The sequence below is a fragment of the Cynoglossus semilaevis genome, chromosome W (assembly GCF_000523025.1).
Source record: "Cynoglossus semilaevis isolate Cse_v1.0 chromosome W, Cse_v1.0, whole genome shotgun sequence".
Taxonomy (NCBI): domain Eukaryota; kingdom Metazoa; phylum Chordata; class Actinopteri; order Pleuronectiformes; family Cynoglossidae; genus Cynoglossus; species Cynoglossus semilaevis.
The window spans coordinates 11,973,763-11,987,625 of record NC_024327.1 but is presented as its reverse complement, the minus strand read 5'-3'; the positions used below and the strand labels follow the sequence as shown (position 1 = coordinate 11,987,625).

The following is a 13,863-nucleotide window of genomic DNA, read 5'->3' as shown; positions in this document are numbered from 1 at the left end:
ATACCAGCCCGAATTTTACGCGGTATCGGATCGGAAGGGAAATTGGTGGTATCGAACATCACTACTTGCTACCCACAGTAAAATTTGGTGCTGTGGGGCTGTGTGGCCAGTCATGGTACTAGGAATCTTGTTAAAGTTGAGGGCACATGGATTGCACTAAATATCAGCAGATTCTTGAGAATAATAATAATAATCAGTCACAAAGTTGAAGTTCCGCTGAGGCTGGATATTTCAACAAGACAACGACCCAATTTTTTTATTTTTTATATTTTATAATTTATAAATGGAAATATTGGATATTGTCAGGGGTGCCCAAACTTTTTCATACCGCTGTAACTGGCATAGAGAAACAGAATCTAGATGTACTGCTGATAACTGCTGTGTCATTACTCAATTTCAATACCAATTCACTGATATTTGTCTGCACATGATTTAAACTTAGTTAGTGTTATTTTAAAATGTTCTCTGTTTTTGGTTGTTCAGTTTTGTGACTTGTAAATTTTATTTTTTACAATGCCTACTTAGTTTAGTATCATTACAGAAATAGTGGAATGGAAAAAAGCACACCTTTCCAAAAAACCTATGCCATGCTTCCAAAATCCACCCTCGCACACACATTGCTCTGTTTCATTCCACTCACATGGTCTGAAGACCAAACCACACTAATCCCAGTCTTGTAAAGAAAATAACAGAGTTACTGTTTCTGGTTCCTACAGTTTTGGTGTTTTTTTTTCAATCATCTCTACAAATGAAGTTAAATGTATAACTTTGTTTTCTTGGCTCTTAGACCACGCTGCAGACAGCAAAGGTGAAGAATGTACCATGTGGCACAAGGTAGAGTTTCCCTTGACCATATTTTGCAATATCAGCTGTTGTGTGATATGTGGTTAATCCAAACGAGTCTGTACCACAGGCCAAAAGATGATACCCTTGACCACACACCACTGTCGTGGACACAAATATTTGAACAGTAAAATGTTTTTTTTTTTTCCCTTCTTCTTTTGATTTATTTTAGTGGAGGAGTGATGATTTACTTTGACCGTATAGAAGTAGTGAACTACCTCATTCCATCAGCAGGTAAACTAAAAAATGATCAACTGTCAATGTGTTTTACTCTGCAATGTTCTCACACTGTCTGACAGAAGATTTCATCTTCATGGAGCTCACACAATGTCTCCACACGGTGATTGCTGTAATTTCTGCTTGGTCTGATCCTCACTTTCCTCATTGCAGTGTATGACATAGTGAGAAACTTCACAGCCGACTACGATAAAGCTCTAATATTCAACAAGGTGCACCATGAGCTCAACCAGTTTTGCAGTGCTCACTTGCTGCAGGAAGTCTACATCGTCTTCTTTGGTAGGTCTAAAAGGTCAAAGGTTTTGTCCCATCCTCTCAGTGTTACAGTGTTATCTAAAAAGATATATATATTTTGACAATGTTATCTGTTTGGATCTGAAATCATATCCACGGTTTGTGCTCCTCCCACTCCTCTCTCACTTTGCTTTTTCTCTCAGACCAAATCGATGAAAATCTGAAGCTGACGCTGCAAGAAGATCTAACTTCCATGGCCCCTGGACTCATCATACAGGTACAGTGTCACTAAAAAAAGGACCCTTACAGTATGTAGGCCACATGTGAAACATCTTTCAACAAACTCATAGCAGATATGTGAGTTATTGTCAGCCATATTTGAGGAAGTACTGTGCCCCAGATCTGGCAAACAGGTGGACAGCATAAGTGCTATTACTCGTGCTGTTCAGAACATACAGTTAGACTGTATGTTAGACTGTATGTTCTGAATGAGCAGTTATGTATCAAACTAAAAGTCTCAAAATTATTATTTTAAATATCCACAGAAAAAACTGTAGGTGGAGCTGCTGTTGCTTTACGTTGAACTTATAAGTTGTTGCTGCAACTTTTGTAAGAAAGATTGATTTCTGCTTCTGGATCTTCCAGACTCCACACCCACACACTGGTTATAATTTTTACTGTAAAACTTATTTGTTTTAATGTTTAACACAACACTGAGGTTTTTCTTCTTTGGCATCATATTTCCATCGAATCTCCAGAAACTCTTGACTAAACTGTTGAACTTAATAAAAAAAATCAACCAACAATCAAACAGATCAAGGCAGTATTGAGCAACTCTAAGAGTTCCAGGGCTGTGTTCCAGCTGCTGGTTATCCTTTTTTTCCCTTACCAACAGACTTCTTTAGTATTTATTTGTCTTTCTTTGGTCAACAGGCAGTGCGTGTGACAAAGCCTAACATCCCAGAGAGTATTCGTCGAAACTACGAACTCATGTGAGTCCCCTGGTTTTTTCCACTGACTAATAACAAATCCTGAAGCTTTGGTGAGTACTGTATTTGTTTTTCCTCGCAAATGTATGGTCAGGACATTGTTTCAACTCTCCCTGCCAAAAGAGAAGAATCTTGTCATGATGAGAACATGATGTGTTTTCATGAGTCAGCAGGATGTCCAAGGTTCTCAAGAAAATGGAGATTTATTGTAAATCTAAGGCTAATTAAGGGAGAAGCATTTGAGTAGCAAACAGTGAAGATCTAAAGATGAGGTTTGAATTATCCTCTCTCTCGGGAATACTGCAGAAATATGTAAGCTGCAGGCACTGCTCTTTGAGATAAACATTTATTTTACGATAATCATATGCGTAATGAGCTTTGTTGGGCTGTATTAAATTGTGTGGTGGGCAACATGCTGTCGCAGGCCTTCAAACTGACATATCTAATGAAGAGCAACATTTACTTCCATATGGATACAGTGAGGTCAATAAGTATTTGATCACCCTGTGATTTTGCAAGTTCTCCCACTCAGAAATCATGGAGGGGCCTGAAATTTTCATCGTAGGTGCATTTCCACTGTGAGAGACAGAATCTAAAAAAAATCACATATGATTTTTGAAGTTTGAAGTTGTTTGAAGTTACTGTGTCAAATAAGTATTTGATCACTTGAGTCAAACAATTTTAATATTTGGTACAGAAGCCTTTGTTAAGAATTACAGAGGTCAAACAGTTCCTGTAATTCTTCACCAGGTTCGCACACACTGCAGCAGGGATTTTGGCCTACTCCTCCGTACAGATCTTCTCTAGATCTGTCAGATCTAGGGGCTGTCGCTGAGCAACACGGAGTTCAGCTCCCTCCAAAGGTTTTCTATTGGATTTAGGTCTGGAGACTGGCTAGGCCACTCCAGAACCTTGATATGCTTCTTACGGAGCCACTCCTTGGTTTTCCTGGCTGTGTGCTTTGGGATATTGTCATGTTGGAAGACCCAACCACAACCCATCTTCAATGCTCTGACTGAGGGAAGGAGGTTTTTGCCCAATATCTCACAATACATAGCCCCGTTCATCCTCTCCTTAATACAGTGCAGTCATCCTGTCCCCTGTGCAGATAAAAACCCTCAGAGCGTGATGCTTCCACCCCCATGCTTCTCTGTAGGTATGGTATTATTGGGATGATACTCATCCTTCTTCTTCCTCCAAACACGGCGAATGGAGCTCCTCTGGATCATTAGATGGTCACTGGCAAACTTGACATGGGCTGACTTTAAGCAGAGGAACCTTCCATGCGACGCATGATTTTAAACTATGACGTTTTTGTGTATTACTGATAGTAGCCTTAGAAACGGTGGTCCCAGCTCTCGTCACGTCATTGACCAGCTCCTCTCGTGTAGTTCTTGGGCTGATTCTTCACCTTTCTTAGCATCATTGATACCCCACGAGGTGAGATCTTGCGTGGGGCCCCAGTCCGAGGGATATTAACAGTCATCATTAGCCTCTTCCATTTTCAATTGCTCCAGCAGTTGTTCTTTTCTCACCAAGCTGCTTGGCAATTGCCCCGTAGCCTTTTCCAGCTTTGTGAAGGTCTGCAATTTTGTCTCTTGTGTCTTTTGACAGCTCTTTGGTTTTGCCCATGTTGGATAGCTAGACTTTGCCTGATTGTGGGGTGCACAGGTGTCTTTATGAAAGCGAACAACCTCAAACAGGTGCTACTAAATTAGAATCATGATCAGAATGTGTAAATAGAATTCATAGTTAGTTACCAAAGTGTGTTAAACCAAAGTGTGGTGAACCATAAACTGTTATCTAAGTGTGTTAAATAATGGTCTGCTTGACAGGAGTAGGTTTTTTACAATGTAGGTCCAACTGCCCAGTACTTGTGAAACTTTCTCTATAAAAGGAGCTGCAGTCCTCATACACTTCGGGACTTAGGTGAGCCAGCTCTGCGAAGCTGTTGGTCTCTCTGCTCCCCCTCGCAGCGAGTAAAAAGTACAACATTGTCAGGTGTGGTTCTTTTCAGGTCATTCTATCTGCGGCAGTTAGATGACAACAGTGGTGACTGAATAACGTAATTTTCGGCACCAACAGAATGTAGTTGGACTATTTAAAAGCAGAATAACAGGTCTTTGAGGGTCAGAAATCTGGCTGATAAGCAAGTGATCAAATACTTATTTGACACAGTAATATACAAAAATATTGTTGAAAAATCATACAATATCATTTCCGGATTTTTTTTTCTTATGCCAACGGTCAAAACATTGATTGCTTCATATTCCAATAATTGTAATAAAGTAAAGAAAAGTCTAACAATAAAAACTTGTGGTGTAAATACATTTAAATTAACGATTCCAGCACTTGTACTTTACACTGTAATTACACATTTACACCTGGAGGCTAAATGTCTCTGAATGTAAACAGAAGCACCAGAAAGTAATGTGTGTGTCTACACTGTCCTGCCCACTTTCGCCATGCTCACATATCCCCTCTACACTCTAAACCCTAAGCCACACTAAATGGCTCTTTATTATTTTGTAGGGAGAGTGAGAAGACAAAACTGCTGATCTCTCAACAGACGCAGAAGGTGGTGGAGAAGGAGGCGGAAACTGAAAGGATCAAAGCTGTGATAGGTGTGAAAAGAGGGTTTTTTTTGATAATGGAGAAGTGGTGAAATGTGATTTTGGTAACAGTTAATTTCTGACCCCTGATTGGCAGAGGCTGAGAAAGTGGCACAAGTAGCAGAAATCAAGTTTGAACAGAAGATGATGGAGAAAGAAACTGAGAGGAAGATCTCTGGAATCGAAGGTTGGTGTCCAGGTCTTTTTTTTACTTGAAACATGAATTCATCAAAAACACGCGTCCACAATAAACATCAGCTGGAGAGAACCATGTTCCTTAAAAAGGTGTAGATGCACTGAAAACAGGCCTATTTGTGCAGTCTGGGTCGTTCAGAAAGATCTTTTGGTTTCTTCATGCAGAAATGCACAGGTATGTGCTTTACATGGTTGGTGTGAAGTGACATCTGATTGGATTTGCAAGTGGATTGAAGATGTGGCTTGATACCACCAATAAGTTCAACCTTCAGTCCTGGTATGGGGCAGTTACCTACAGACCCAGGGGATCAGCAGTGAAACTGGTGGCGCTTTAACACCTTCCTTTTTTCCTTCCAAGCTGTAACTCACAGTGGACTTTTAAACCACCCTGCTGCTGACTGTCGGCTGTTGGCTTTTTCTTATAATTTATAGATGGTGCTTTCCTGGCTCAACAGAAGGCTAAGGCAGACGCAGAGTTCTATACAGCACAGAGAACAGCCAAGGCCAACAAGGTGAAGATATTACACAAGCCAACATTCAATTTGAGCTGCAGAGAGTGCCTGGAGAGTCCAGACTTTTTTACTGTCATTTTAAATTGTTTTGTCCAGCTGAAGTTAACCCCAGAGTACTTGCAGCTGATGAAGTACAAGACAATCGCTGCTAACAGCAAAATCTACTTTGGCAACGACATACATGTTCGTAGACGCAGGTGCTGCAGGGACTTCTATAAAGGCCTCTGCAGCCGTGGACATGGTGGGTCAGCAGATCTTGGATGTGGAGTAAGTGCAGGGAGGTACAGGCCCACCAGGAGAGCAGTGGATCATGTGCAGTAGCCTGGCCCATAAGGTCAAAGGGCCTTTACCCTGGCTGAGAAAAAACTGCTGCTACTGCTGCTGCTGTTGACCAGGGCCTGTGTTTCTCAAGCATCTCACGATCTCTGCTAAACCTCAAACTGAAACTGAAAGTAACCTTCCCCCACCCTAGAAGAGAAAAGTAGATCTTTAGCTTGTTTGGTCTGACAGGCAAACCACCTCCCAAAACAGTTGGTTGATTTTTTAAAAATTGTTAATAAACCTGAAATTATTAATCAGGACAGGTCTTGTCATCACATTTATATATTTTTTACACAAACGTATGGTTTACTTATTTTATTATTTGCAATAAATTCTGTTATCCTTTTTATCTTACAAAAAAGTTCACCTTTTAGACTTCTTTGTGATTTTTTTTTTTTTTGGCTTATTTATACTGTTTTTTATGGGAATTTCTTCTCATATTTAAGGTGAATTATCAAATTTAGAGGACGAAAAAGGAAAAGCAAAATCTTTCAACCTTTCCACATCAAGTGTTTTCAATGATGATTTCTGAAACCCATGAAAAATACAGGCCCTACTAAGATACGTCACTGTAGACAAATCACAGGGAAGATGAATGTATAACTGCCTGGCTGTCAAACGTAACGTTGTCTTTTTGTCCATTTGTTATTTATATTCATAATATGTTTTGTAAAATATTTCCAGCACAAGGACATCTTAAATATGAAAGAATTTTAACTGTATTTTGCAGAACTGTATATATCAGATATATTGTTTTTCGCACTGTACCTTTAGTGGAGTACTGTAATAATGGCAGCACTGTTTGTTTGATGTTTGTTTCATCTGTTAGTGTGTGTGTTTTTCATGAACATAATCCTGGGGGAGGCCGTTTTACACACAGTTTGAATTTCCTCAAAATACACTTCAATAAATAATAAGAAATACTCTACACTTCAATATTCATTATTCAAAATGGTGAGGGTTTTGTATATTTCATCTTGACTTACCAAAGTAAAAAAGAAAGTAGGGGTAAGAGGGCAGCATCAGAGAAGGTAACCACATTATTATAGAGTTCTAGTGTTCTGGTGGCCAAACTGATCTGATGATTTTTGTATAATTTTCCCAGTTTTAAACCAGTAAACCACCAAGCACCCATCCTTGTGGAAAGAGAAACCTCACACATTACTTCATATCAAAGGCTGAAACATGACGTCACTGACTTTTTGAGGCTCCTAATTTAGCATTGTTATTCCTTTTAAACAATGTAATTCTTGTTTCAAAGCAAATAGACTAGCTGTCTGAATTAGGTGAGTATGTTAAGAAATGCTGTGTGAATAAATACCCCCTATTGGACAGTTTATAAACCTTTGGGAAACACTAAAAAAAAAAAAACTCAATACATGTTTTTATTAATCTGTCCTCTGTAAGAATCATGGTACAGTGTTGAAAGCGTGACCTGTGGCCTCTGGAGCAGGAACTGTTAGACAGTAAAAAAAAAAAGGAAAAGTTTTGTACAGGTCAGTTATTAAGTCAAATGTTAAGATGTTTGGGACCAAAATCATGTTTGTTATGTCTGATATTTTTTTTAATCATCTAAGCACTTGACTGCATTTTCTTTATAGAATTATTTTTGTGGTTGCAATGTAGCATTTCCAAAAATAAGTACCCACATGGGTTTCTACAGTAATTCCTGTTTTACTTTCACTGTGGGGAACTGATGCATTTTAGAAAATAATAATACAAGTTTTAATCTTTATGTGTGGGCTTATTGGGTAAGAATTATGAGAAAGTTTTCTTTCTCAGTACAGAAAGAGACACATTTCTTTTATCCAAAGCCAAATGTTTTATTTCCTGAATCCACTCTTATCCAATACAAACATACTGCTCACCAAGTCCAACTTCCTGTTGGTCCTCAAAGTGACTTTAAAAGTATTAACTCAAGATTAGCAGTGACTTATAATATATATATATTTTTAATTTTTTTTCTTTGCACTGACTTCACTTATGAGTACATAATTCTAGACACTGTCATTGGACAAACCAAATCATTTGTGTTATTCTATAAGAAATCACTGATAATTCTTATACATATATACTGTGTATATATATATATATATATATATATATATATGCACTGAAGAAATTGTGTTTGAAAGTAAATAAAGATATACAGTTGTGTAACATCTGTTCTGCTGAGTTATTGGTAAAACTGTAAAAGCCTCCAATCCCAGGACAGATCATGTGAAACCAAATTGTATTAAAATGTAACATGTTCCTGGTAAATTACTAATACAGAAGTGATGCTAGCTAAGCTAAGCTAGCTGTTAATGACATTTAAAATTATCCACTTAACAGTGGAGAAAGTCATCCACACCATCTGTCACCTACTTGCGGGTACAACCACAAGGACTTTAACTCCCATAATTCTACTGCTTCTGGGAAACCCAATACGTCACGATCAGTGACCTCCGCAACCTTTAAAATGGGGGGTCAGCCCCAATTTCTTTCTCTCTGTTCAGGACGCTGATGAGGACCCCTGATGAAAAGAGAAACTTGCTCGTCTCAGAATCAAATCAATCAATCAATCAAATTTTATTTATATAGCCCACATTTACAAAATACAGTTTGTCACATGGGGCTTCACAGGGTTGGTAACATCCTCTGTCCTTAGACCGTCAGCCAGGGTAAGGAAAAACTACCGAAAGAGAAACCCTTTCAACAGGGAGAAAAGAGAAAGGTAGAAACCTTAGGGAGAACCACAGGTGACGGATCCACTCCCTGGACGGACAGACGTGCAATAGATGTTATCAGAACATACATTGTACAAATACATAAAAACCAATGAAGAAAAAAAAGCTGCAGTAGTGGTAGTGGCAGTAGTCCTGTGCTCCTCCTGTTCACCGGTGGCAGCAGAACTGTAAAAGAGTGGGACCAGTTTCCTAAGTGTATACATGGTGGTCGGTATGAATATAGGACAGGACAGAAGAATAAAGTAAGACCGTAGAGTCTGTGTCCTCATTATAAGTGCAAGATGAAGTGAAATGAAATGAAATGCAATGCAATGCAATGCCCCCCAGCAGTCTAGGCCTATAGCAGCATCTTTTTAGACTGTTCTAGTCGGGGCATGTTTAATCTAATTTAGGCTATAGGCTATACTATACAAATGGGTTTTGAGTCTCACTTTAAAGGACGAGACAGAATCTGACTCTCTTACTGAGAGTGGGAGCTGGTTCCACAGGAGAGGAGCCTGGTAACTAAAAGTTCTACCACCCGTTCTATTTTTATTTATTTTAGGGATGACCAATAGATTCGAATTTTGGGAGCGCAGTGATCTATTTGGTTTGTATGGGGTAATTAAATCACAAATGTATAATGGGGCTTGATTATTTAGGGCCTTGTATGTGATTAAAAGTATTTTAAAGTCTATTCTACTTTTTACTGGGAGCCAGTGTATTGAAGCCAAGACGGGGGTTATATGTTCTCGTCTTCTAGTTCCGGTCAGTATGCGTGCTGCCGCATTCTGGACCAGTTGAAGGCTTCTTAAGGACTTATTGGGACATCCTGATAGTAGCGAATTGCAATAATCCAGCCTGGAGGTTATAAAGGCATGGATTAGTTTTTCAGAATCTGGTCGTGATAACATTTTTCTAATGGATTTAATGTTACGTAGGTGGTAGAAGGCTGTTCTACAGGTTTGGTTAATATGTTTTTGTAGTGATAAATCCTGATCAAACAGGACACCCAGGTTCCTTGCTTTACCACAGGGGACTGGGGTAGAACTACCTATGGTTATAGTTAGATTTGACAATGGTGCTCTTATATGTTTAGGCCCTAAAACTATGACCTCAGTTTTTTCTGTGTTAAGCATTAGAAAATTCTGGGTCATCCATGTCAGAATGTCTCTAAGACAATCTTGGATTTTAATTAAGGGGTTTGGGTCATCTGGCCGTACCGATACATACAATTGGGTGTCATCTGCATAGCAATGAAAGTTTATGTTGTGCTTCCTGATGATGTTGCCTAGTGGCAGCATGTACAAAGTGAAAAGAATTGGGCCAAGCACGGAACCCTGAGGAACTCCATAGTTCACTTTAGTGAGTATGGAGGATTCCTCATTTACGTTAACAAATTGAAACCTGTTCGACAAATAGGATTTGAACCAGGCAAGTGCTGATCCTTTAATCCCGACATCTTTTTCCAGCCTATGTAACAGGATCTCACGGTCAATTGTGTCGAACGCTGCGCTGAGATCCAGAAGGACCAGGATAGACGCCAGTCCCTTATCAGAGGCCACGAGAACATCATTTTGTACTCTCAATAGTGCAGTCTCTGTGCTATGATGGGTTCTAAACCCAGATTGAAATTTTTCAAATAGATTATTGTCATGCAGATGATCACACAATTGGGAAGCGACAGCTTTTTCTAAGATTTTAGAAATAAAAGGTAAATTTGAAATGGGCCTATAATTAGCTAGAGTGCCAGCGTCCAGAGAAGGCTTTTTAAGTAATGGTTTAATTACTGCTATTTTGAATGCCTCTGGGACACAGCCACTCAGTAGGGACATATTTATTTGTTGTAATATTATGTGACCTATTTGGGGAAGGGACTCTTTAACTAGTCTAGCTGGTATAGGATCCAGCTGACAGGTGGTTGATTTAGCAGCGGAGACCAGAGACCTTAGCTCGGGGAGATTTAAAGGGTTAAATTCATTTAATTGTAAGATTGGAGTCACCATTGTGTCTAGGTTATTCATGCTAAACTGCATTTTGGTCATGTGTGGAGGAAGGAGGTGATTAATTTTATCTCTGATTTTATCTATTTTGTCATTAAAAAATGTTAAAAAGTCGTTACTACGCAGAGATAGAGGTATTTTTGGGTTGATTACATTTTGGCTCTCTGTCAGCCTGGCTACAGTGCTGAAAAGGAACCTGGGATTGCTCTTATTTTTGTCTATTAACTCTGAGTAATAAGTTGTTTTTGCATGTTTCAGAGCTCTTTTGTAATTATCAAAGCTGTTCCTCCACAGGACATAGTGACTGTCGTTATGTGTGGAACGCCATGCTCTTTCTAATCTCCTTGTTTCTAATTTTAAGGCGCGAGTTTGGGTATTAAACCATGGGGCGGATTTATTTTGAGACATAATTCTCTTTTTTAGGGGGGCTACATTGTCTATGACAGTTTTTAAAGTTAAGTTTGTTTTATTTACTATATCATTAAATTTTGTGGGGGATATTGTCATGTAATTTTCTAAATCTGAATCTGTGTAACAGAAACTTGACTGAAGGGCAGAAGAGAGCTGTTCGTGGAACTGTTGCACGGAGCTCTCAGATAAACAGCGACTATAATAATGGTGCTGTCTAGAATTATGAGCGTGTGTGGCTATAAATTCAAAAGAGATGAGAAAATGATCAGACAGAAGGGGATTTTCATTAAATACCACCATGTTATATATGTCAATGCCATAGGTTAGAATAAGGTCTAGGGTGTGCTTGTGGCGGTGAGTAGGTTTGTTAACCTGTTGTTTGAAGCCAATTGAGTCGAGCAGAGCTTTAAAGGATGAGCTCAGACTGTCATTGGCTACATCTATGTGGATGTTAAAATCGCCGACTATGATAATTCTGTCAGAACAGAGAACTAATTCTGACAAAAAATCTGCAAATTCAGCTAAGAAATCAGAGCATGAATTTGGTAATTTCCTAATTGTCATGTTTGGGATTTAATCAACTTTGTCAGATTTCTGGAAAGGAGAGAAGCTCCATCCAGGGTGGGATGAACACCATCCCTATTTATCAGACCAGGATTCAGCACTCATATGTGTTAAATTTCATCAACTCAGAGTGTTCTTTCAACTCTGTCATGTTTAACTCTTTCAAAAGTGTTGTTTTAACTCAATCTAGAGTGGACCAATATAGACACTTTGAAAGTGTTGAATTCAACTCTCTAGGAGTTGAATTAACACTTCCAAATTTACTGTGTACCATTCCTACTTTGATTACCTGTCCTGCACTCCTTTGCCCAGTGGCCTTGTTCACCACATTTCCTACAAACATTATTAGATCTATGTCTGTTTCCCTTTCTATCTTGGTTCTCTGTGTTTGACACTGTGCTTGTTTACACCTACATCTAGGCCTCTCACCATATAGTCATTGTCAAACATGTCATGGTCTGTGACAGATCTTATTCTGTGCTCCATGCTGTTTTCAACCAGTTTAGCTGCACCAATTAGCATATCAGAAGTATATGTTGCACCCTTCCATGTTGGAGATGTCAACTTTATGGCCTGTTGTTGGTGCCGAAAATTACGTTATTCAGTCACCACTGTTGTCATCTAACTGCCGCAGATAGAATGACCTGAAAAGAACCACACCTGACAACGTTGTACTTTTTACTCGCTGCTAGGGGGAGCAGAGAGACCAACAGCTTCGCAGAGTTGGCTCACCTAAGTCTCAAAGTGTATGAGGACTACAGCTCCTTTTATTGAGAAAGTTTCACAAATACTGGGCAGTTGTTTTTTTCTTTGAGTTTTACTCCCAGGGCAAAGGTCATCTGATTCCCATACTTGGTGAGAAACAGACCTCATCCTTTATTTACCTGCATAGTAAAAATCCTTTTAGGGGTATCTACTCCTGTCCAGCAGACCATTATTTACCACACTTAGATAGATAACAGTTTATGGTTCACCACACTTTGGTTTAACACACTTTGGTAACTAACTATAAATTCTATTTACATTTCCCTCCTGTTTATCAAAGTTAACACATCACAAGTTCATCATCACAATATCATTTCAAACAGATTTTCAACATTGGAATCTTACATGAGTGTCAACAATCTTCACGTCATCATAAGGACCATTGTGGTCTGGGTCTTAGCCTGTTAGTCTTTGATAGTCAGTTTCAAACAAGTATGCTCCAACTGCTTTCTCAAGGACTCGTTCTGCCATGTTTCTTAGAAAAGGTATACAACAACAAGTGTTGATACTACAATTCGATACGTTGATCCTCAGGCCATCACTGAGTACGTCTGCCGCTCCCCTAAACTGATGGGATGTGCTGAACTCTTCACTGACGCAGCCGATGCCTTGAGACGAGTAAGTCTATCCTACTTACTCCTCTTTGTAGTCAGACTTCCCCATACCAGGACAGGAAGACAGATCGTCCAAGTCTCGTACTTTGCAGTGGCTCAGGTGGATCCAGACGTTCCTTTCTGCAACCTTCACTGCAGTTGGCGTTGTTAGTATCACTTGGTATGGACCCTCCCACCTGGGGCTCGACCAGCACTTTCTCTTTATGGCCTTCACAAACACCCAGTCACCAGGCTTCACTGGTCTCATCTCCTGTGGAAGAGAAATTGTCGGACAGCAATTTGTTCTTTGCACTTCTTTCTGTGTTAACATTTGCTGCATATAGTCTGCTAATGTCCAGACTGAATCTGGGCCATCTTTTTCCTTTAGGTCCAAGTCTGGAATGCGGAAGTTTCTTCCATACAACATTTCAAATGGCGTCAAATTAGTACCTTCTGCTGGTAATATGTGCATATTTAGTTGTACTAAATCTACACACTCTGTCCATGTCCTTTTTGTTTCACGCATTGCCTTTATTAGCTTATTTTTTACAGTTCCATTAGTTCTTTCCACTAGTCCGGCTGACTGTGGATGATATACTGTGTGTCTTTTGAGATCTATTTTCAAATTATCTCCTACTCTGTCTATAATCTGATTCACAAAATGTGTTCCGTTATCACTTCTGATGATCTCTGGAACACCAAAAGTTGGTATTATTCGTTTACATATGGCTTTTGCCACAGTAATAGCATCTGGTGTTTTACATGGAAACAATTCAACCCATTTTGTTAAAGCGTCTATGATTACCAAACAGTATTCATATCCTTATTCAATTCCTTCCTTCCTTCCTTCCTTCCTTCCTTCCTTCCTTGCTTCCA

General features: G+C 39.3%; 1 protein-coding gene across 1 annotated transcript in view; it reads left to right on the top strand.

Moving 5' to 3' along the window:
- The window catches only part of LOC103397206 (erlin-2-like), a 30,994-nt gene extending 22,949 nt beyond the window's left edge, over positions 1–8,045 (top strand). The window contains 10 exon segments of the mRNA XM_025052942.1: positions 788–834; positions 1,016–1,077; positions 1,234–1,359; positions 1,518–1,591; positions 2,248–2,306; positions 4,836–4,927; positions 5,013–5,102; positions 5,543–5,622; positions 5,719–5,801; positions 5,803–8,045. Of these exon segments, the coding sequence (XP_024908710.1) occupies positions 788–834; positions 1,016–1,077; positions 1,234–1,359; positions 1,518–1,591; positions 2,248–2,306; positions 4,836–4,927; positions 5,013–5,102; positions 5,543–5,622; positions 5,719–5,801; positions 5,803–5,893 (804 nt within the window). The 3' untranslated portion in view covers positions 5,894–8,045.
- Positions 8,046–13,863: the final 5,818 nt, after the last annotated feature.